The sequence below is a fragment of the Filicampus tigris genome, chromosome 12 (genome assembly GCF_054856515.1).
Source record: "Filicampus tigris isolate MCC_2025a chromosome 12, RoL_Ftig_1.0, whole genome shotgun sequence".
Lineage (NCBI taxonomy): Eukaryota > Metazoa > Chordata > Actinopteri > Syngnathiformes > Syngnathidae > Filicampus > Filicampus tigris.
This window is the reverse complement of record NC_141228.1, coordinates 19,543,498-19,568,397: the sequence shown is the minus strand read 5'-3', so window position 1 is coordinate 19,568,397 and position 24,900 is coordinate 19,543,498. Positions and strand designations below refer to the sequence as shown.

General features: G+C 40.7%; 3 protein-coding genes across 3 annotated transcripts in view; all 3 read right to left on the bottom strand.

The window, feature by feature from the left end:
* Positions 1–6,613, bottom strand: part of cpamd8 (C3 and PZP like alpha-2-macroglobulin domain containing 8) — a 46,737-nt gene extending 40,124 nt beyond the window's left edge. Inside the window, 5 exon segments of the mRNA XM_086047987.1 lie at positions 1,012–1,064; positions 2,411–2,576; positions 3,245–3,267; positions 3,719–3,870; positions 6,062–6,613. Coding sequence (XP_085904113.1) covers positions 1,012–1,064; positions 2,411–2,576; positions 3,245–3,267; positions 3,719–3,870; positions 6,062–6,144 — 477 coding nt within the window. The 5' untranslated portion in view covers positions 6,145–6,613.
* Positions 6,614–7,591: 978 nt separating this feature from the next.
* sac3d1 (SAC3 domain containing 1) lies at positions 7,592–10,969 on the bottom strand. Its single transcript, XM_086048357.1, has 4 exons — positions 10,905–10,969; positions 9,766–10,177; positions 9,200–9,482; positions 7,592–8,258 (listed from the first exon to the last, which is right to left on the bottom strand). Exons 1-4 carry the CDS (start codon positions 10,931–10,933, stop codon positions 7,795–7,797), a joined length of 1,188 nt encoding a protein of 395 aa, XP_085904483.1. The 5' UTR covers positions 10,934–10,969; the 3' UTR covers positions 7,592–7,794.
* Positions 10,970–12,129: 1,160 nt separating this feature from the next.
* On the bottom strand, positions 12,130–17,028 carry haus8 (HAUS augmin like complex subunit 8). Its single transcript, XM_086048356.1, has 13 exons — positions 16,990–17,028; positions 16,800–16,895; positions 16,596–16,663; positions 16,342–16,403; positions 16,044–16,170; positions 15,507–15,568; positions 15,211–15,328; positions 14,391–14,501; positions 14,213–14,319; positions 13,914–14,072; positions 13,034–13,175; positions 12,791–12,932; positions 12,130–12,331 (listed from the first exon to the last, which is right to left on the bottom strand). Exons 2-13 carry the CDS (start codon positions 16,862–16,864, stop codon positions 12,205–12,207), a joined length of 1,290 nt encoding a protein of 429 aa, XP_085904482.1. The 5' UTR covers positions 16,865–16,895; positions 16,990–17,028; the 3' UTR covers positions 12,130–12,204.
* Positions 17,029–24,900: the final 7,872 nt, after the last annotated feature.

Below are 24,900 nucleotides of genomic sequence, written 5' to 3'. Positions count from 1 at the left end.
CTACAAACATTTGCATTTCCTCCCCAAAATGTATTTTATTATTTATCTATAATTGATTAAATGTGTTAATCAATTTGTCTGAAGCATGTTTGTATTAAAGAGTTGTTGTTTTTTTAAAAAAACACTACACTCATGTGATTTGACATTTATTGTGAAATACAATTTGATGAACAAATAAAATAAACAATTGTACGTATACATTGAACAAATATTTATTCATTTTATCAAATAACTGGTGAACGTATTTATTGTTAAAAATGAAATTCAACAGATCAAATCAAAAATGTACATGCACATTGAAAGTGTATTTATTTATTTAATGAAATAACTGGCTAAAGTATGGGTATTTATTGTAAATCATAAAATTAAAAAAAATTATACACACATCTTTATTCGTATAGCGCTTTCAGCTGCAGCTGTAACAAACATACACTGTACAATTATTTTATCAAATAAATGGTAAATACTAACTTTTGTAACTTTTACATGCACATTAAAATCATTATTTTGTTCATATTTTGTATAAATAATTAGTTGACGAGCTAAATTTCATAAATTATAAATGACACTAAAAATAAGAATGAATGATTATTTTATTATTAAAATAATCAAGTCTACATACAGTACTTTTTAAAAAAAATTTTTTATCTTATCCATCTAAGACTGACCAACAAAAACAAAAGGTTGACCCTTGAGCACAAAGGTGTGCCCACCCCTGCTGTAACAGTTTAACTTTTTACCGGCAGCTCCGAACATCAACAAACACAGTTGTGCGGTATATTTGGTTCGAACATTCCAGGAGAAACGAGCCAAGCTGGGCTTCTGTAAATAGGTACTGTACATGCCTCGGCACCCGGGCAGGCCCAGGTCACCGAGCTTAATCCCCACTAATTAGCGGTGGGAACGCAAACGTCGCGCGCGCAAGTAAACACAGGGGGAAAAGTGATTCGTTTTTTTTTTACATTGACACAATATACGTTTCAATAAAGGTGAAATGAAAACGAGCGTTACCTTGTCATTGACGGGCCTCAAGTCAGGCGTGACCGTGTAGACGTTGATGAGCACTGAGGACACAGAAACGCAACATGGTTTGTTTATAATGGAGCCTATAAATCCAGGATTCTGTTCTGTTCTCTAGTCAAGGCCACATTTGATTGTTTTAAACTGGCACATGGGCTAGATGAGGTAACAAAATTGTTTTAAAAAAATTAAACAACGTTTGCGGAATATAAGTTAAGCAGCAAAATGCACTCGTTTTTAGCCATCTCTGGGGACGGCCATTTTGTCTTCTTTTGTCTTGTCTTTTGTCGAAAATGACATCACAACTGCCTCACAACAACGAATCACGGCTCAGATTCAGAGAACAGGTCAGCCGTGTGTGGTCGTTGTGAGCAGTTGTGATGTCATTTTCAGTGGACAGAAGACAAAATGGCCGCCTCCAGAGATGGCTAAAAACGACGGCATTTTGCTGCTTAACTTATATTCCACAAACGTAAAATTAATCAGAATGGCGTGTTTCAACTAGTGGGCCTGCTGGGAACATATTCTTGAAAAAAATATGTTTGGGTTGGCTTCCGCTTTAAGAACAAAATAACCTGTCTTAAAAAAAAAAAAAACGGAAGAAAAAAACAATTTTAAAAAAGGAAAAACATAGTTCGACAATAATACTCAAATTTGGACTGAGTTGATTTTTGTGAAAAAATGCACAAAATGATTTAGTTTGCTGTTCAGCAGTTTTGTGCTGTCCTTGAATGGCAATTTTTATGCTAGAAAAAAAAAATCACGTATTGTTGAAATTGTTTGTTGTCGGGTTAAGGTCGTGGATCTTTCATACGTTCGTTGAGAAATGTATTATGAAAAATGAAATATGTTCAGAGCACATATTTTGCACATGTGTATACATTATGTACATATTTAAAATATGAATATATAAATCTGGTTAGGAAGCGTGTGGTCCTATGTGCTCCCCTAGTAGCACTGATGAAAAATTGTAGCCCCTTCCACCAATTAAGTTGCCCATCCCTGAAGTAAATGTATTAACCCCCCCAAAAAAAAATAATTACAAAATGCTGAACGAATTTAAGATTTTTTGTAATTGACTATAATGTGATGAAAGTCAAGTTGCTTAATAGATGATGTTATCCATCTATCTACAGTATATAAATATATATACTGTATATGTGAACAAAAGAACATATCGGCTGACCGGTACTTTGCCCACCCTTGTTCCACAGTATTTAATTTGCTACATTCCATTCATGCAGGAGGATACAATTACCAAATACCTCTTAGTTTAGTTCAACTTGACTGCTTCTTTTTAATACACGTATAGTGATTGATCCCTATTCAAAAAGCCTTTTTTAAAAAAAACGAGAAAGTTTATGTGATGGGTGCACTATCAGAGGAGAACCTTTGTGTTTGGGCTTGTAGACGGGCTTGTCAGTCTGGATGAAAACAGCTGTGCCCTTGCTCTCCACCGTGACAGTGGTGTAGTTGTGGAAGATGTAGCCCCCCTCTGTGAGGTGACGGTTGCCCCACAGCTTCAGGTGGGCTTGGCCTCTCAGCCCCGAGGGAACCTGGCGGTGCGTACGCACAACAAAGGATTACCGAAAGCAAATTAGGTCAATGGGGGAAGGATTCAAGTGTTTGTTATGCTGTGAATTCACACATACAATAAGTTGTTTTATTACATTACTATATGGTATTATAGTCCAATCCCCCCCCCCCCCCCCCCCCCTCCCGTTCTATTTCTTCCAAATTTCTCAATCGCTTCAACCCATTCCTAACTTCTCCACACCTGTTTATACCATCTCAACGTCAAACCGTTCAGGTAATTCAGCACCTAAAGTCCATATGGCGTTATTGACCACATTCCCCAAGAAATCCAAAAATTAAGCAATATTTTCCATATTGACGTCCTCCTCCCACATTTCTCGATCGAAGTGTCCGTCAGCCTTTCGACAATTCAATTAACTTCGCAGCATTAAAGTTCAGGGTCAGCTTTTCAGAAATTCACACGCACTTTCTGCAGCAGTCGCTAGTTTTGGGTTGCCATGGTGACACAATCGACATCACTCTATTTTACTCAAACTTGATCGTCCCGGTTGGAGTTTGCAGTGCTGTAGAATTACATCTCAAAAACCGAGAAAAAGCTTTACTTTGTGCTGTAGCAATCCCACGGAACAGACCGATCAGTATAATGCAGTGGAACCCACAAAAATTATTTATGGGTTGATGGACTCACCTTCAGCTTGATGGTGCCTTTGTCTATTAAAAAAAAAAAAGGAGAAAAATGTTAGTTGCCCATGTTGTGATTTCAAACGTAACACTGATTGTTTTGGGCTGTGTGACTTTGTATAATTTGTAAGGCGACGCAACAATAACATCATTAGCATGTGCAATTATTGTTATACCAAAAAAAAGGGGAAAAAAAAACAAAATGATGAAAAAAAAAATGCAATAATATGCTATACGCTGTCGATCAAAAGTTTGGAGTCACTATATACGGTAGATATGCATTCGAGTTATTTCAAAACTAAGGACATTTCAAAGTGACCCAGAAATTTTGAACATCAATGTACTGTACGGTATATTGCGATGGTGATTTAATAATCGACTATTTTTTTTTTTCTAGGTCCTCTTCCTATGTAATAATATCCGATTGACTTTCCCTAAATGTTTCGGCAAATGGAAGACGGTGAAGAGGAGGCGTTCTCACCGAGCACGGCGCCGTGGCCGTGAGCCACCGCCTGTCCCTTCACGGACAGCTGGACCTGCACACGGGTCTCGGCTTTGCCGTTGAAGATGGTCACGCTGATGCTCTCCTCCACGCCCGCTCGGAACACGGACGGAGCGGCCACCAAGTAGCCGCTTAGAGGAGAGAACGGTGGGCGGGATGGAGGGCGGACACGGAAGAAAGCGTTAGAATTCATTGGCCCAAAAATGATTGCTGATACATTTCTGCTCAAGAGTGTGAGAGTGATTCGGGCCTCTGCGACTTGAAGTGCTCGTGGCAACATAACGGCAAGAATGGCCGCTTTGCTGCAAATCGAACAGGAAGCGGACAACTACGTTTCCCCTTCCTCCCGACCCGTACGACTATATGTGCTTTCAATTTTTAGGTGTATAACCAAAACCGGCTTAAACCGGAAAAACGTTTTTTTAATTAAAAAAAAAGTGCGAGTGCATCAAATCGAACCGAATCGTTTCACTTTGAAATGTATCGATACGTCTGTTTTCAGCTAGCTTGCTTGACTGATTGAGATCTTGCCGGGTCTTAGATCTTAGCTCGTGGTTAGATCTTATATGTAAGATCATAGATCTTAGTTTTAGAGTCTTCACTCTTGTATTTTTGGCTTCATTAAAGTTTTCCCTTAGGATTTTTACACAAGTATCTGTACTTTTACTTTTGCCATTTATTTCTCTGGAATTATTCGTTTGGGTGGTCCGGCAGCCAGCCCTCCACAACCTTGAAGTCTGTTTGCAACAAGGTAACCGCTAAGATTCCGCACACTCGTTCTGACGTTTAATTGAAGGAAGGGGGCCCGTCACTGGGGTCACAGTGCAAAGGCCAAGCTTTGATGCTCAAAAACAGGCTGGAACATTAAAAAAAAAAAAAAAAAAAAAGGGGGCGACTAATTAAAGTCTTTGGATGAAAGACTGACTGCCATCTGGCATAGAGTTGGGGCTCCAGTGGCCATTTTGCATTAGGGCTAAAACCACCATATCCAGCAGATGGCGCTGTGATTAAAAACGACTGTTGCTTTTCATTCAATCTGTATTACATCGGAGTATTTTCTTATTTGATTGACAGGCAACTAGTTCCATAAATGGGACTGTGAATGGTTGTTTGGTTTCTCCTTACAGGGATCCCTGGACCCCAAAAGTTTCAGAAGTAGCCTGTGCAGTTCTTCATATTTCAATTTAGCCCTAAGTCCCATATAAGCCCACTGGCTGCCTCCGCTGCCCCCCCCCCCCCCCCCAAACTCACTGAAATTAGGAGTGAGCACACCCTGTTGCATGCCTGAGAGAAGGATCAGGTGGTTGGCATTACAGCGCTGCGGCATTACAGCCAGAGGCAAGTGCAGTTCCTGAGAGCTTGAGAGTGCGAGTCATGAGAAAATCCTCTGGAGGGGGAGAAAAAAACCAAAAAAAAAAAACAAGAAATGGACGCGTTTGATCTACAATGGGCAGAAAAAAAAGCAACCCTCGGATGAGCCCACCTGGATCAGGTGCTTATATACGGAGTCACGTGGCCTTCTCCCTGGTAACAGTTTCATTTCAGATTTCATTTTGGCCCAAACTTGAGAACACTTGTGTTCAAACATTCTGATAACACATTTAATCAGCCAATTAATGAAAAACATTCAAATCTATTTTTAAAATGTCATTATATTTAGTGATGGCCGCGTACTGATACTATCTCAAAATGTTTTTGTCATATGTTGTAATGTGTTATTGTAAAGAAAAATGTTAAAAAAAGAAAAAGGAAAAAACTGCTGATTTTTGCAAATTTTAAGAACCGATATCCTCTGATTAATCGGTCGGTCATATGCGGGCATCACGTTGCGCTAGTAGTTAGCAGGTCTGCCTTGCAGGAGACAGGTTCTTGGTACAAATCTTGGCTGAGTTTGCAGATTTCTTCGGGTACTTAACTTTCTCATGCATTCCAAAAACATGACTATTCAGGCATGTGCACGGATACATCCCTAGCGGTGCTCAAGCACCAATCCATTTGCCCCGGATGAGAAAAGTGCCCTTTGCCTTGAGCTATTCTTTTTTCCCCCCCATGAACCAATATTTGAATAATTAAATAAATAAATCCCCAAAAGGCTTTTGCTGATCAGACGAGTATTTATTTGAGGTCTTGCGAGAAGTGTGCCTCTTGCTGTGCAAGCCTACTTAATTTTTTATATCCATTGTAGTATCACTTGGATGGTATCCCTTATGTGGATAGGCCCCCTTGAATACTCCTTACTCCATCATTATGACGACCAAGTTTTTTTTTTTTTTGGGGGGGGGGGAGGGGGGGTTGAAAATTATAAAGATGTAAGCTACTTACCCCTTGTCTTGTGCAGCAGTCGTGCTCACTTTGCTCATGAACAAAGTCCACCCAATGAGGCTCAAAGCTGTCAAACGCAACATTTTCGCCGCGAGGTGGGCTTCGGATGTGGCCCCCACCTCCTATCCACCCCCCCCCCAAAAAAACAATTAATGTGATCAGCGGTGCTTTTTTTTTTTTTTTTTTTTTTTTTTTTTTTTTTTTTAGAAACCCTTCAGTCTCTTCATTGCTCGCGACGGCTCGATTGCAAAGATCATCAGTGGTGCCCTTGTCCCATGTGCCTTCTCCTTGGCTTCTTCAGCCGCCCCGCTTCCCTTTGCTCAGACTTCAGCATTACAAAATTGGCAAGCGTTCTCCCACTTCACCGCAGAACAAATGAAAACTCCAAAAAGAAGAAGAAGATGATGATAAAAAGGTCGAATGGAGAAAGAGAAGTCTCAGGTTAGCATGAAGCTCAGCGAGGGGATCCTCTCTGCTTCACTGCCCGGGACTGACTGAAGCCTGCAAAGCAAGGGACGGGCGCACACACTTGGACAATCTCACGCACACTTAACACGCACACGCGTCCCACTGCAACTTTTTTTTCCCCACACACGTGCTTTTGTGTGTGGATATAGCTGATTCTGCTGCGCAAAGAAGCAAAACAACGGTCACTCAAAGAGGTGGCAAAAAGGATATATATTTTTTAAATAAACAAATATAAGCAGGTAAATGCTAAAAATGTGGTTAAGTAGTTGTTTCCTTCTCGGGTAGCAGAGAACAGTGTGGTAGTTCTATACTGCCACCGCGTGGATAGAAGGGGACAGTGCAGTTTTGACAAGGAGAAACACAGCGCTACGATTTCAGCTCAATTCGGTTACATTTTTAATATATACTATGCACCAGGTATTCTCATTTTTTATATTACAGTGTATACATTACACACACACGCATCTAAAGATTTTTTTCCTGCCGAAGATATTAACTTTATTCTTGAAAAAATTAAAACAAAGTATGGCTTAATTCTCATAGCACAAATTTAAACTGATCTTAAATTCTTTTGAAAAAAAAATGACGTTCTCTTAAGCGTTTTTCGTTAAAAATACATCTTGATTCAAGAAAAGTATTATTGGGTTTTTTTTTTCATAACAATAGTCTTTTTTACATCATTCCTGGCATAGACAAATTTGTCCCTTATTGATATATTTTTTTCAAATTTTTTTCAGACGTTAGGGTAAAAGAGGGTCTAAAAATGTATGGCAGTTAATGAGTTACAACAAAATCAGATGAGAAGTTGTTTGGTTGTTTTTGTTTTTTTAGAAATATGAGATCAAAGACAAGATTCAGCTATAGTAGCGTTTTTTTTCAACAAAGCAAATTCCCCCGATTACATTTTTAATAGTAAAACAAATCTTTGATCATTTTTTTTTAAGTGGGAATCTTATCAGAATTGAAGCGTAGCGTCAGACTTCTTTGCAAAGTTGTAATATTACAAGATTAGATCTAGTCCATTGAGTCCTCACATGCCGAGTAACTACCAACTCCAAACACTTCATTTGTACAACTTTTATTGAGGCTGAAAACCTAACGCTAAAACATTCATATTAAAAAGAGCATTTTAATATAAAAGTGCTTTACAAATACATCTGGCATAAAAACATAAGAATGATGCTATACAAGTATGAATTGAACAATAAATTAATGAACGTGACGGTAGTTTATAACAAGATTGGCAACAAGCATCACGTCTTTTGTCAAACACACCCGTGAATGATGCTGCCGATCGCGACGTCTTCTTGCTTCTCCGTCATGTGGTGATAAAGAGAGCAGCACAATTTCCCTTGTTCCGGCTCAGCAAAGGCGGTCTTGGAGAACACCACCTGCTCGTCCGCGTTGACCTCCACGCCGCACGCCTGACACAGCGCGCTCGTCAGACTCTTGTCCAAGGCGAGAAGATTGGACAGCGCGTCCAGCGGGAAACGGCAGTTCCGGCTGCTGTAGCCGTGGCTGTATACGAGCAGCAGGTCCTTGCGGCTGGCCGTCACGTGGCGGTGCAAAGCGCAGGCCTGCAGGAAGCTGAGGCGGCGCGCGGAGCGCAGCAGGCGCACCGGGTTCCGCTCCAGGAAGGAGCGGTTGATGGAGACGGCCAGAATGACGGCGGGGGCGCGGCGAAGTGGTGCTGGAAGCTCCATGATGTGCTGCATGGCTCCAGGGGAACCTTGGGGTGATTTGAGGAGAAATAGAACAGCTACTGGACGGTTGCATCCACCTATGCTTCTTATCCTTATTCGGGGTGAGCCTTATATATTATGCATCAACACATGTGGACGAAATTGTTGGTACCTCTCTGTTAATGAAAGAAAACCCCACAGCGTGTCAGAAAAATAACTTGAATCTGACGAACGTAATATATAAAATAATGAAGTCCCCTTTGGCACAAGCGACGACGGATGCCACTTTCTAATTTTCTTTAGTCCATAATTCTGTTGAACCACAATTTAAAGTAGAGCCCAAACATATTTTTTTCAAAGATATATGTTCCCAGCAGGCCCGCTAGTTGAAACACGGCATTCTGATTAACTTTGCGTTTGTGGAATATAATTTTAGCAGCAAAATGCACTCGTTTTTAGCCATCTCTGGGGGCGGCCATTTTGTCTTCTGTCGACTGAAAATGATATCACAACTGCTCACAACAACCAATCACGGCCGATCTGTTTTCTGAATCTGAGCTGTGATTGGTCGCTGTGAGCAGTCGTGATGTCATTTTCAGTCGACAGAAGACAAAATGGCCAGAAATGGCTAAAAACGGGTGGATGAACACTTATTCCACAAACGCATTTATCAGAATGCCCCGTTGCAACTAGTGGGCTTGCATAGAACATATTCTTGAAAAAAAAAAAAAAGTTTGCTTTGACTTTCCCTTGAAATGAAATTTCTGATTTTCATAAATTGTGTATTTATTACTACTTTTGTCAGTCTCAAGTTATTTCTGTGCCCGCCGTGGGTTTATGTTTCATTAAGGAGGGGTACCAAAAACGTTGTAAATGCATATTGGATTTTTGTTCTATGGGGCAGCTAAGATCGAGTCCTATGTGACAGGTGGTGGCCACAGAAGCGTATGACAGGATTTATTACTTACAGAAAAATTGGGCAACCCACCTACGTTATAGAGCAAACCGAGAGCCTGGAATTCCTCCTGGTTGGGATGCGGCCCGGTTTCGTGCGCGTAGCAGTTCAGCAACCAGCTCAGGTTCTCTTGGAGGTGCATGTCATTGATGCGAGGGTCAAAAAGTCGCAGAGGCTCGTCGCAGAGCCGGTACGAAGCGTACATGAGGAAGCGCACCATCCGCTCCAAAACAGCCACGCAGTCCGGTCCGTGCGCCCTCTGGATGATCATGTCTTGCTTCACGCTGCGCAGGCGGTCGAAAACAAAGCCATACACCTGCAACATATATGCAAAATTCATGTTTAGCGTTTAGAATGTGTTTCTGATCATACTGCTTGTTACTTAGAGGGAAAATAGTCACTTTTTTGAAAAATCACTCAAGGGGTGACAAGAGTCACTACATATAGCGGCCAAATGGCTAAATTTGCAACTATGACTGTGCTTTTGTAAAACTAGAGCCTTTCTGTTCACAGGCATGTTGTTAGTGCAGGCAGTTCACATCAGCAGAGATGCGCTTTAAACTCCATAAGCAACTAAACAAAATGGAAAAGCTACTAGCCTCAGTCCAAGGATGCAGATGAGGAGATGCAGCAACCTCGTCAATGAGGTAACACACAGTTTTCATCAACACAGCGGGGGGGCGGAGGTCGGCGGAGTTGGCAGCGTATTTCCCAGCCGCCGGTCTGGAATACTCCTTGACAGCACGCAGGGGGTCAGCTCGGGGTCTGCGGTCTTTCTCCGTGCCCGACACCATCTCGAAGCGGTGCAGGCGATTCTGTGACTCTCGCTTGCGCAGCTCCTCCGCCGGACACATGGTCTGGCAGACTCCCCTGGGAAGGGTATCGTCTCCATTTTGCGCAGTTTTGACATTTTCTCTCATGTGGGATTTCCCGCGACCTTGCCCACGTCCCTGGTTCCGCCATCTCCTCTCCCCTCGTCCTGGTGTATCATTCCGCAGGGAGGTGGAGCTGCTTGGGGGAAACATAACGACACTTGAGACACTATAACCAATGCATTATCCATCCATTTTCTATAGCACTTGTAGTCAGAGTGACAGGTGAGCTGGAGTCAATTCTGACTGGGGCGACAGGCGGGATACACTCTGCACTTGTCACCAGTCAATCACAGGACACATAGACAAACAACCATTCAAATCCAGCAACAATTTAGCCTTCAGTGAACCTAACAACCTAGTGACAACAAAGTGACAACAAGTAAAAACAGGAAGTTCCAGAGTGGGCTGGGATTTGAATCCACTCCAGAAACAGTGACACGTAAGGCAGACGTGCTAAACACTAGACCACCCATGTGTTTTGTTGTTGTTACCTATTTTTCACAAAGCTACAGTGTCATAGGCGTCATATTCCTTTCAGGACATGCCATTTTGCAACTATTTCTCAGGCAGGTGCGTGCACATGCTTTCGTCATCATATTTTTAACTAGCTCCGTTTGAAAGACAGCATTTTATCCACGTTGGACATTTAAACGTTATTAAATCATTTACAGCCGTTTCCTAGCTTTCATTGTTATTACTACTAGCGAGAATCAAGCTTGTAAGCGACCAAAGCCTACTCGACTCTACTACGTCACCGTATATAGCCGTGCGAAGTATTCATATATGTAGCATGTGAGGCTTCAAGTGAATGACATTGTGGTTTATAAACACAATTTGGGTGTGAAAATATAGTACAAACTCACTTGTTTCGAGAAACACCGCCGTAGTTCATTGGGGACTGGGTTACAAATACTTATTCTACGTTCTCATTTGGCGTACACAGCAATTACTTGAAGGCGCACACTGCCACCTATTGGACAAATCCGCCTCACCACTACCCACCTCATTCAAATTCTAAGGCGCGAAGTATATTTTCTATATTTTGTCTGTATCATTTATGTCATATACAGTACTGCAAAGGACTTGTATCATTTTATAATATTTCACGCCGATATGAGTACACACAGCGAACGGGATACGTTGTTGTTTTTTGTACCATGTAAGTCAACATTGGAACTGTCCAAGTTCCAACGCCGAACCCCCTTCTGTTCTTTTCTTCATTCTCCATTATCATGGAAACAGCCTGCTAATGAACACGTGGACAAACAAATCCAAACAGCACAAAACTTTTGAGTGTACTGTATGTTATTGTACCACTGTTTATAATGAACAGGCGAGGCGTTTTTCTTAGGCGGGTTCGATTTATTTACAGACTCCTACCATAAGAACATGTGCAGTCATCCAAAAATGGAAAAAAATTGCTACAGTTGCCAAGGGAGCTACTCTAAGTGTCAAGACTTCAGCAGTTTCTTCTTTCTATAGCTTTGGTCTGTTATGAAACTATTCTACACTCTAGGATTCACTGCTTTTCATTTAATTGTGTTTACCTTAATGGACTACTATGTTCGTGTGTATGAGTTGGATATGATATACATATTTTCAGAGGCGTTTTTTTTTTTTTTAACAGTACATTTTCTTTATTGTTCTTGAGTTTTATAAAAGTGGGTCACAACCAGACCAGGGGTTCATGCGGGCACCCCAATGACCCTGATTAGCCCGCGGGCATGTTTGAAAAACTTCTCACCAGTGACATTGGAACATTGCGATCTAGGAATGTTGTAGAAGTGATCAATTGAAAATGTTAACACTGGCTGAGATGTGTATGGATATATATTTTAAAGTGCTGCATAGTGACATTGATCTGTTTTCTAATCATTGTGATACTTTATGATTCACTCTTGTACTGAAGCTCCAAAGTTTTAAAGAAAACACCTTGAATCTTGCTGTTTACCTCTCACAGGTACCAAGTTGCCCCCCCTGAGGACCACGAGTTACACATGGGCTTGCTCTAAATTAAGCTCACTGATAAAATTCAGTGTCTTCACGTAGAACAATATCATTGATAACTAATCAAATAATTATAGGTAATTTGAGTAAATTTGTTATTTATTTAAAAAAAAAAACTGGTCGTGGATAGCAAATGTACAATATATTCCCACGCTGTCACCGTTTTGGGCAGTACAGCTCCAGGACCCTGGGAGAGCCCAGTTTCTCCTCCTCCTCAGCGTGCTGCACTAAGACGGTGCGACAGGAATGCAGCGATGACAGCTCCAGCAGTTCGGAAAGCAATCTAAAATATTGGGTAAAACAAAGTATGTGAAGCCTGGACAAATGGACATTAGATAAAATTAATTGTGTACACACCAGTTGTGTATTCAGACACAATTTCAAAAAGGCTAATTCAAGCTTTTTTTCTTTTTTTTAGACACTTCCAAGTAAGGATGAGTTATTAATTGATTTCATCCATTAATTAAATTTTAGTGATTAATTAGATTTTTTTTTTTTTTTTTTTTTAAACATGTCCCCTCTTGAAGTGCACTGACAACATGTCTGCGCGCAAAAAGGAGCTAGTTTACAAAAAGCACAGTCAGTGTCAACCCAACAATTTACGTGATATATTCTAGTGACATTAGAAAGTCAAATTGACTGACATGGCAGCTCACAAATGGCGTCTTTTGACATTTGTGGGTGGACAGGCACTGAAATGCCATGAGTTACAACCCCATGAGTCTTTGACTCGAGGACTCACCCAGGCAACTGCTCACGCATGTCCTCCGAGTCCCTCTTAATGTCTCGGAGGCACTCCAGAGCGACACGGTTGTCCTCGTGATCTCCCTCCGGGAAGTCTTTCAGAAGCATCTCGCTTTCTTTCAAACAAGCCTCTGCTTTACCTAGAGGGGGATGATCCCATTTTACATTCATCTCTGTTTACTGTATATTTCTCTAGCTGCAGAGAAAGTATTTAAAAAAAAAAAAAAAAAACATCACCGACCGAGAAATTCCCGCTCGTCACCGGCAATGTGGAAGTTTTTGACGGGCAGCACGTGTCGGGTGGTGTCTACAGCTGAGGCCAAAGTCTTGTATGGCTCTGCGAATTGTTTGACAGCTTCTGACGCAGGAGTCAAAACAGAAATCTGATGGGGCAATCAGAAGATGACTATTACACACTGACAACATCGTTTGAAGATGAATCAATAAGCAATAAAAAATGTGGTGAGGTGCTCAAAGAAGTTAATAATATAAAAAAAAAAAAAATTAAAAAAAGAAGAACGAGAACACAAATATGAGGTAATCAAATCAATGCTCGATTTTGCCTCCCGGTCTGTATTTTTCAAAGCTACATTTTCTTTGTCATTTTTCGTGTTTGTGTACCAGGGGAGTGAGGGAAAAGTATGGCCCGAGGGGGAAATACACCCACTCCATTCAAATTTCATCAAGAGTCTTGTGATATTTGTTGCATTACTGGCACTCTCTCCCTTTTTGGGATTGAGAAATTGGGGATACATTCCACAATTGGTGTTGATACTGATCGGCCTGTACTCGTATCTGCCATAGTTTTAGTTTATAAATTGTGATATTCTCAAGAAGCAGTCTTGTTTCTTTACGCACTTTTTTTGTAGTTAGCACACAAAGCTAACATCCATATTCCTACTTTTATATCGCTGGCGTCGTGCCAAAACCTCATAAGTCACATTTCGGTGAATTTCATATTTTTTCAAAAATCTCAAAAAGCATAGGTGTGACTTTTACACATTATTGACCGATCGAAAGTGATGAAAATAACTCTCACGACTCAGTGCTAATAGTTGAACAAGCTAAAAAGTGGAACTGAAAATGCTACTCTATTTTTCGCTAGGTTTTGATTTCCTGACCTGCAAATCCAGAAGCTCATCGGCCCGCCTCCACTTTTCCCTGAGGAGGTACTGCCGCTTCTTCTCCATCATCTCGCTGTGCAACGCTTCCTCTTCGTCCATCATGTGCAGCAGCCTCGCCTCTGCCTCGGGCTTCAGCTTGGCCATGTTATGCGCCATCTAAAGTCAAACAACCAGTCAATCGTGCCACAATTTGTCCCCCCGCCCTCAAAAAAAAAAAAACAAAAAAAAAAAAAAAAAATTTTTTTTTTTAAAAAAGCACAAACTCAAAGATGGCCGACAGCCTGTCAGGCGTTCACCTTAGCAGTGATAAAAGCCAAGGGCCACGCTTGCATCTCGATGCATTTCTTATCATCGTCGTCTTGGCTCCTCTTTGTCTCTTCAGCACTTTGGTGCGCCGTTTTACCTTCGAGAGGGACGAGAACACCATAAGAGGAGAGTCTCATTTGGAAGGAGGACACGGGCTACTCAGTTTACCTCCAATGGCTGAAATATCAAAATCAGGCCGGAAGCAGTGTCCGTCAGAGAAGGTCGACTGCAGGACCGTCCTTCGTAAGACTGAAGGCTCTTCCTGATGTGACGCCTTGGCTGAAAGTGGCGCAATGCGGCCATTTCAACATTTCAGTTTCGCAAATCAGATCAGAATTTGTTCTTTCCATTTTCACTCGACCATCAAAAATGTAAACATGTCAAATGATGTCATTTATTGCATCGGTTAATTTTACATCTATCATTTTCTGTTTATATGTAATGTGTTCAAATAAAGCAATCATTCAATTAAATGACAAATCAGCCATAAATATACCGAGCACAAACATTTCAAGTGTTATTATAATCTGCTTCATGCATTGAAACAGAAGATATGCCTTGCCCGCTACTTGTCTGTACCATCCCTTTGTTTTCAATTTCAATTTCATTTCTCCTGAATATAATATGGCTAGTAGATCAGTTGATGAATCGTGGTTGTGGTCTTGACTGATTATGGTGGCTAACAAGCAAACGGACTGCATAATTACTCATACTCAGTACCAATCTTCCGGGTCATGTAAACTTGAGGAATCAAATAAAACCAGATTCAGCCCTGGGGCCAGTTTTTTTTTTTTTTTCATTTCAGGATTTTGATCCGGGCCTAAAATCTTAGTATGAAAAATCTGTAAATACTTTTTGATGATAGATTAGAAATTAAATTCATGCGGAGTCAACTCTGATTTTTTTTTTTTACTGCTAATTGAAAATGGAACAAACAACTGATACACACATTTTAGCAAATTGAAATCTGTTTGTACTCATTACGTACAGGTTCCAAAAGCTGACGGGACCATGGAACATCGTGAGGGGTTGCATTTGGGACGGCTGGGTTTAGGGGACAAGAACTTTTGTTGTAAACTTCCGGAATCATTGTTGAGGGAGTTACTCTGTGGAAGAAATCACATTCATGGGGATGTACTGATAACCACAGTGTAATTCTAACATATAACTAGGCTGTACGTAAATATAATTGATTATTATAAGTAAAAAACATGTTGTCTATGTTTCAGATATTCCCATTTTATTAAGAAACCAAACAAAAAACATACAAATCCATTGTATTACCTTTGAAAGAGATGACCTCTCAGCTGCTTGCATGTACCGAGACGGGACAATGATTCCATTTGCTAAATAAAGGGAATTGCAAAACTGTTATTATTATGAAAAAAAAAAAAATCCCTTAAAAATGACAGTTACAATGAAGTGTAGCAATGAGTCAAATGTGTAGTAGAGTCTCGTTTCAAGTTAGCATGTGTGTATGGTTTTGGTAATGGGACTTACGTGATACGTGTGAAAAATTATCATCAAGCAGGCAAAAAGTATCCAAAGCTTACAAATATCCATCATATTTGGATTTACTACATGCGGTGAAGTAATAGTTATCATATTTTTGGGGTTAAGGAGTTTGATTCTTAGGTACGAGCCTACAGTGATTTCTCAAGGTACTCCGGCTTCCTCCCAGATTTCAAAAACATGTCATTAGGTTCAACGTCGACTCAAAATTGACCAGATTTGTGAATACGAGTGCGAATGGTCGTTTGCTCATACTGAATGTACCCTGCAAAAAAAAAAAAAAAAAAGATGGATGGATTTAATACATACACTTTCCAAAAGCTGATGGGCCCATGGAGCATCGCATAGGGGAGTCTACTTTTACTTTGGAAGTGCTGGGTTTAGGCGAGGAGGGTCTCGGTGGTAAACTCACAGAATCACTCTTATGCGGCTTACACTGTATGGGGGGTGGTTCAAAAGGCAACGTGATGATCAGCAAATTAAATTATGTCATCATTGTCTTTTTTTTAAGTTAGGAAAGACAGAAGAAAAAGTCCAAATGTTATTGAAATAAATCAGATTGAACTTAAATTCAAGGCCTTATCAACCAGGCCTAACTATAGCCTACCTCTGAAACGGACATCCTCTGAGCAGCCTGCGTGCATCGAGATTGAATACCAACTCCTTTTGCTAAATAAGAACGAGAGTGTAAATATAAACACTTGTAGAAATCATGCAGAAACGAACATTTTTTGTGCAGTCTCATTCGAGACGATGCGTAAGCGGCACCCAGCTGCTTGTCTAACACACAGTATATCTCGTTTAGTAAGCGGAAGCACTTAAAATCAAATTACATCCACATATATTTCACCCAGTACCTACATTTGGAAGCAGGGGAAAAGGGTTTCTTCGCAGCTGCACTCTTGTGGGTTTTATGAGCATCATTCCCACTTTTTAAAACAGAAAAGAGATGAAAAGTTTGCAATTACGTTGAGATGCGAATACATTAGAAAACGTTATGTATGAACTCTTCATTTTCGATAATCGAGCCCAGAAAAAAAGAAATAAGAAACGCAAAGAAAATACCTTTTTGTGTCCGCGGCGGTAGTTTTAACGACTTTCGTTTCTTGCTTTGTTTTCCCGGGCGCCATGTTTGTTGTTGAAGTTTCAGAGGAACCCGCCCTGCCCGTCACATTTATACATCGAAGGGAAACAAGAAGCACCGTATTGGTTCCGCTACTCCACCACTCTTTAAAATGGAAAAGTTATTATATACCATTCTTGAATCTTTCCTTCCTACAGTTTCATCCTCCCTTCATTCTTATATCATCCTTGAATCCTTCCGTCCTTTGTCTCTTCTGTCCTTCCGTCCCTCCTTACAAAAATAATTTATAAAGTCGGTACCTACTTTTGACCCACCCCATTAAGTTAGTAAAGTATATTTCACATTAGTACTCACCCTCATATTTTCATACGTATGCTGCTGACAAGTGAATTGCACAATTTCATTTTGATTCACAGCATTCATACACAATCAGGTTAGCAGTTGCCACTAGATGGCTGCAATGGTCTGTGTTCACAATTCACGAATACAGTTTAGTGACATGTCAGATGCTTACAAGTTTAAGTTGTTGTTTCACAGTTACTGGTTAATCATGTGGTTTTTTTTTTCCTCCATGCAGTCAGTCGTACATTTAATTCCTCACCCCACGTGTGTGGATATCTACTTAGCCACTTCTCAGGCCTCACACATTGTATGCTTTCATGGAAATGTGTATGTGCACGAGTCTTAAAGAACAAACCGGGTTCTGATCCCCGCCTGTCTGAGCTGCTGTGGGACAACACGCGAGACAATGGCAAGGTAGTGGGTGTGGGGTGGGAGGGGTCTGGAGGTAAAGATTCCTAAAGCCCTTCCACTGACGTCAACAAAATGAGTGTAATTGCACCCAGAAGTTAGAAATATAGTGCCATGTAAGACTTTTTTTGGTAACATATCCAATAATATATTAAGTAGGCTACAGCAGCTCTTCCGTGAGGATGCTCATTTGTTTTACTGTTCTCCCGGCATTCAATAAACCGCCAAAAGTGCACCGGCGACTGTGGCTCTCCTTTCCCACATGCAAGGGCATTACAGTCGTAAAAACAATAAGAAATTATTGCTTAAAAAAATCAGCTCTATTGCAGGGGTGGCACACTGTACTGTATGGATGATGATGACATATGATGAATTACACTTGTTAGCAGATGTTCTGGGACTGCATTCATTGTGACCTTTCACAACTTAATGAATTTCACTGATAAAGGTTGACCATTTGTGTAAAGGCCGAGTCATCTCTCAGCACCAGGCAATGCCACCACGGCCCATTTCTGCTTTGAGCCAGACAACGATCACAGTTGCTGAAGACAATTATTCGATATTCCGGGACATCTTGTAGATTGAATTTGAATGTTTGAACAGAGATGGACTGTTTCCTTCATTTTCTTCAGTCAGAGAGAGGTGTTGAGAAGACATTTTTGAAGATTTAGCAGTACTGAAACGTAGCAGGAAAGGAGACACGAGTGCATTGAAAGAAGGTCCTTGTCTGCTCCCCACCTCCACCCCCCCCCACTTTGCTCCGAAACTGTGACGTCTATTAAGACATTGGTTCACTCAATTTTTGTGTCCACGCTCTTAAAACTGCTGGGTTAAAAGTAACCTAATTGGGGTCAAATAGGTAACCAAGTCCTGGGTCCAAAAAGGCCTGAGCCAACTGGGTTACTTGTACCCATTGGTTGAGGAATTGACCCAGCATGTTAGGTCAAGATTTTGATCCAACAAGGGGTAAAAACTACCCAAATTGATGAGTTAAAGATAGCAACAAATGGGTTACCAGGTTATCAGAAAAGTGGTGGTTAAAAATAATTCTAATTTCATAGCCAACATTTTCGAAGTCATTCACATATGTTTGATATGTTTTTTTCCCACTGGATTCTGTTTTTTTTCTAATCATTTTCTGTGAGTGGGTTGTGCCTCCCGAGTGGAATTTGCACCCCAATCCCTTTATCCAAAACTGGTGTTACCCAATGAGCAATCCAGAATTTTCAAGAATATTACATTACATTTACTCCAGTGGATAACTCAGCAACCTGCTTCAGCTCTTCAGCCCACCCGAATCCAATCTTGCACCCAAATCCGCTGGGTCAAAATAATTAACCCAACCTGCCTTGATAATCGTAATCGCCTGACATCCGACAACCATCTGATCTTCTCAGATTGTGCCTAATAAAGTGACCTGTGGGTGTATTTGATCGAACAATCCACATCCATGGCCGGCCCCTCCTCCCATTGCGGTAAAGCACTTACTCATCCTCTGCCCAGTCTGCTCGTCTGGTCCACATAGCCTTCCAGGAATGCCTGCCTTATGCGGGAAAAAGCAACCGGCGTTCTTTTCGTCGCCGGCGTAACCACATCACGCGGACCTCGTCATCTCACAGAGGCACACGTACATGCTGTCGTGTTCATATATTTACCCGTATTCGGACGTCATTTGTTCAGAGAGAAGTCAAAACCCCATTTCAATTTTTGTGGCACTAGCCATATGCTAAAATTGGGGACATTATTATATTTATATACAAAAGGGAGGGCCCGGATGTGTTTGATTGCATTTTCTTTTTATTTTGTTTTATTTCATTACATTGTTGTGCTGGGTTATTTTATTTCATTGTACTGTGTTTTAGTTTTTTGTTATTACTGCATTTTATTTTCATTGTATTCATTGTATTCATTATTATTGTGCTATGTTAATGTATTGTTTTTTTTATTCCGTTTTACTTTACTTTACTGTATTGTTTGATTACATTGCATTTAATTGTATTTGACTATTGTTTTGCTTTTTATTTGTATTTTATTTAATATATTTATCCTATTGCATTATAGTTTGTGTTCTGTCTGTTGTATTTGGTATAGTAATGTATTGTATTGCTTTATTTTTCAGATTGTTTTATTTGATTGTATTTTATTGTGGGTTTTTTTTTTTAATGTATTGTATTTTATTGTATCATATTCTAATGTTTTCTTGTGTTTATTGTACTGCATTGCATTCGATGGTGTTTAAGTTGTATTTCAGAACATTTGCTGTGACAGGGAATTTTTTTCCCCTTCAAAAATCTACACTCAGCCCTCACGGCCAAAATCCAATGAAATGTATTTGAAGCCTTGCTGTGACACGATTGAATTCAGCCAGGTCATTCCAGTTCATCAGAATTATTTATCTCTGATAATGCCTACACTCTCCAAATAATCCACTCTCAGTATACCCTTTAGATTTTTTTTCCTCAGTTTTTTTTTTAACCCTTGAAAACAGTTGCATTGAGACAATTCTATACTATGATTGGGGTCCAATTCAAACAAACAAACAAACGTGCAGTACATTTGAAAAGGCACACAACTTCAGTACTTAATCAGGAGAAGAGTTGGGCCCCCAAAAAAGCACAGCCTTGGTCAGATGGCCCGCAGCCTTCTTTTCCACCTGATGCACGTGACACTCATTTCCTAATATTGTAATTGGCCAGCTTATCCCGGTCGGACGTCACCTCGCTCGGATGTTCCTTCCACGCGGACGATTCTGCAGGGGTCAGAGGGGAGTTCACCTGGAGGTGTTTGTCCAAGCAGGAACTACAAGTCGACTTCAACCATGTCAGCGGCGGTCAAACATTGATGTCGCTGTGTGTCGGTACGCCATAGTCCTCCACCAAGGTTGGACAATCCTTTAGATTGACTGTATTGACCTGCGGGGGCAGTTCTAATCGAACCCTATGAACTCTGCCTAGCAACAAGATTCACATTAGCAGGAAAAATGTACATTTTATAATATCAGCATTGAATCAATTACAGTAAATTACCTTATGAGTTTGCATGCTTTTACACATTTTTGAGGCGATGACGGCGCCAGTGCTGGTTCTGGATCAGCTATGTGAAAGTTTGCACATCACAGACGTGCATCATACAAGCAAGCATGACTGTGTGTGCGTGTGTGTGTGTGAGAACCATGTGCAGTGCTTTAGCAGAGCAGTGTAGCGTGCAGTGCAGGAGCCAGCAGAAGCGGCCCAGGCGAGCGCGGCCCCCGCTCCCCTGGTAATCCCTGCGTTTTCAGGAGCCCTGGCCCGTACTTGATGGGCTTGAGCAAGAAAAAGGTTGCGCTCTCTCCTGTGTTTCTCCCCATGTCACTCTCTCTCGGTCTCTCACTCTTTTATTCAGCCTCTTTTTCTCATGCGCGGCCCCCCTCCCCTCCGTGTCCTCGTCCCCTGGAGCCACTTTTGCGAATGACTGGCTTCCAAGTGTTAACTCAGCAACTTTTGTTTAGCCCGCTCTCATCCTCTAGTTCGCATCACATGTCAGAGTGCTTTCCTCAAAATGGAATCTTTCAAACTCAAATGGTTGTGCTGGGGATTTAGGATGATATGGGGACAAAAGAGATCATTCACAAATTGTAAAAAATAAATAAATAAATAAAATGCATGATATGCTGTGACGCCTCCAAAATATAAAATATGTTTTTCTCTCAGAAAAGCCCTTTGTTTAGGTTAACTCACGGTTGCTCTATCGATTCTACTGCAACTATCTACTGTCTACAGAAAGTTGTTAGTGAACAACGTATGCTAAAACCAACTTCAATAGTTGGTTCTTGTTCAACGCTCTGTCTATCTAAAACAAAGATCCCCAAACTGCCTTGGAATAGTCATCACAGTGTATGACGTGCTGCAATATCTCTGGAATGAAAAACATATTTTCCTGGAAAACAAGGGATATCATTTGTTTCATTGATCATGAAAAATGCTGCAATTCAAACTATGTGTACGTTTTTGTAGGATTTCGTCCTAAATGATATTGTTTTTATGATTTTTTTTTAAAAATTGTTTTTATTTACAGTATTTATTTATTATGTGTGTGTGTGTGGGAACAGGAAGCCGAAATTAGACTTTTGCAGAAAACACCTCAAATGTTCGAGAAGTAGGGACAGATAAGTAAATGATGGTAAAATACAATAGTAGAAGGAAAAGCTCATTATCCAAAGCATAACACATCATGGCAGCAATGCTATGGCATATGCATAGACAGCTGCTAATAGAGGGAGGACAGGAGACATTTTGTGTATCCATACTCCATAGAGTATGCTCTGATATCATACAACAATACCATACTGTATATACTGACTATGACTTCAAAGCCATTAATCATCACCACGGGTCCGCCATAGGTGCCCGCTTCCCGTCATCCTCGTCCGCCAACACAAAGTAGCCCCCCCAGAGATGACTGGACCCCCTCCCGACTCGACCGCTGCTCTGTCAGACAACACTAAGCCCAGCTAGCTACTCACAGCCAGTGGCTAACAGCTTCAGACAGGCGTGGGAGCAGGACCGTATCCAAGCAGGATCTGCCCCCAGAGCTGCCAGGTCAGCCAGGACAAACAGGGGCTCAGACCAGGAAACGGGCCCTATGCCTCGGGGCCCGAAGCCTCTTGCTAATCCCCCTCCCATAGCACCCACTCCGGAGCCTCCCTATACCTCTACGGCACCTCTTCACTCTCTCTTTCTCTCTCGTCCATCAAGCTGGCCATAATACAACAGTTAGTTCACACCAAGCAATTTAACTGGCCAAAAAAAAAAAAAACATACCATCAGTGCTACAACAGCAATCACATTTTTAACTTTACATATCACTCCAGTTCACAGGTGCTTTAACCTGTTAATTTGGTCAGTTGTTATCAGCATGGGTTACACCAAAGGATTTTGTTAACTCTAGTGGGTGGTGGCCGATAGGCATGCAAAGAAATTAATAAGAAGTGTCACTTACAATAACTTTGGTCTGAAATGAAAACATCGCACCGCCTTTTGACACAGCCCGCGTTTTGCGGTAGGCTATATTTGGTATCAAGGTGAAAAGTAACCGCTGTTGGCAAGGTTCTTTTGATGGAGCGGACGGGCAACTTAGACCGTAGACTAGCTAGCTACTTAGCATCGCCAGTTGATGATAAAACTAACAAGCAAGGAAACAGAAAGCTTTATGATAAACTATTTTCTAAAAATGCGACTGTATGTTGAAGGCCAGAAGGCTGTGATGATAAGATACGCTGGATGGCGGTAATTGAGGCGAAAGGGGCTAAATTAACCTTAGCCTACACCTGTTAACTCCTTTCTGCTGGCTTTATGCTAAGCTATTCAGTTCTTCTCTTGCGAAGATTAAACACGAAGAACACGACACACAGCTACAAAAAATGTACTTCATGTTAAAACAGCATACAGTGGTAATATTTTATAGGCCCACGTAAATATGGCAAGAATGAAAATAGCACGCAAGAATAGGCAGTGAAGTTATCCTCCAGCCACAAGCAGCTAGCTAGCTAGCTTAACAGCGTTAGTCGCTTAAAATTATATACAGTCATTTATGTCAGAATGCTAATAAGTGTTGGACATGTAAAATATGTCTAACTAAGAAAAACAACAAATGAAGCATTTTAATGGGATTTTTCTGTCTGATTCTTCTCCTTGATAAGTGAAATATTTACGTAAATTTCAGACGGCCCTGCATGTTCCTTTGACCCCCGCAATTATCTTCATCCCTTTGTCTCCTAAAGTAATCAATTAGAACTGTTGTTGCACTGCTACATTTAAAGGCTGTTGTGTGCATATCAGTTGTGTGTAGAACGGTGTTATCACTCGAAAATCCGTAAGACAACACGTCTTGTCCCCGACCAGGAGACTGTTTGACGATCACTTTCGGAAAATGAAAATGAAATGAAGGGATATTTACTTTTCTTCCCCAAAAGCTTTGATAGCTCAATTGCTTGTTTTCAGTGGGTTGTTATTATTTTTCAATTGCCGTATTGTCCGTTGGGTTTGCAGTAGCACGGAGCAGCTCTGCGAGTGTTGTTTCTGCTCTGAGTATACAGCCGCCATGCTGGGACAGCAGCACAGTGGCAAGGAATCCGAACTTGAAGTGCCACTTATACTTCCATTTCATCATTTTCCATAGGTAAATATTGTACTTTCTCCATTGTGCCCTCATTTATTACATTGAAGAGAAAACAACACGCTTTTAAAAGCGATATTTTGTTGTTGTTGTTTTAGTTTGTAAACATGCCCAGTGCCCTGACACAGGTGAAAATGGAGGAAAGTTCCACAAATGTAAACATTCATCAGGTTACCTCTTTTATGCAATATGCATTGTGTACAGTTAAGGTCTAAATGTTACAAATCATGTTCAAAATTTCAATTTGATTATATTTTAATTTGATGACTGGTATCCTGTGGCTGGAAATGCCACAAGATGCGTTCGAATGTTTCAACAACATATTTGGAACATTTTGTTTTGAAGATAAAATATTTACTTGTAACATAATTCAGAGTATGCTATTCTAATAAAGTATTTAGAATATTGGATATGCATGTATTGCAAAAATGTATTCATTGAGATGGAACCTTTGGAAATATAAAAAATGAAGCAATTACTATAATTCTAATATCTCAGAGCACATCTTAGAACATTTTGCACTTCGTGTAATTTCCAGTTTTAAGACACATGGTCACCAAATAAAGCTACAGTAACTCCAAATGTGACATTTTGGGTTCAACTGCTGTATGTGAAGTTATTCAGAAAACATATTTACAGTTCAGCAAGTACACTTACGTCATGTAAATTATGTGCGACAGCTTTATATTCATTAGCTTAATATGTATAGTAAATTCCAGCCCTTAAAATAAAATAATAATAATAATAATAATTCATAAAACAACAAAACAACAACATTTTTTTGGGGGGGTAGTAGTTTGGGGGATAGTTGTACTAACAATCTCTAAGTAATTCAATAACGCAGTTGTAGAGCAAAATACAACCGCAACAGTAATTGTCAAATTGATACTTCTTTGTTATACCTCATCACTCATCTAAAGGCATTTTAATATGCAGTATTATGATTTGATTTGATATACGGCCAAATTACAAAACGGCGAAACACCAATAAATCGCATGGATTCTTGTTTTGTGTATGACTGGAAGACTGGCATCAATGTACAAATCCAAAATGTTTTGGGGCAGCTGCCGCTTCGTCATCAGCGAGCTAGTTGCGTCATTGCTCCCCCACCCCCACCCTTATAAAACTGTCAGCGCCTCTGCATCTCACCTGGAATGACACCAAGCACCCAACACATG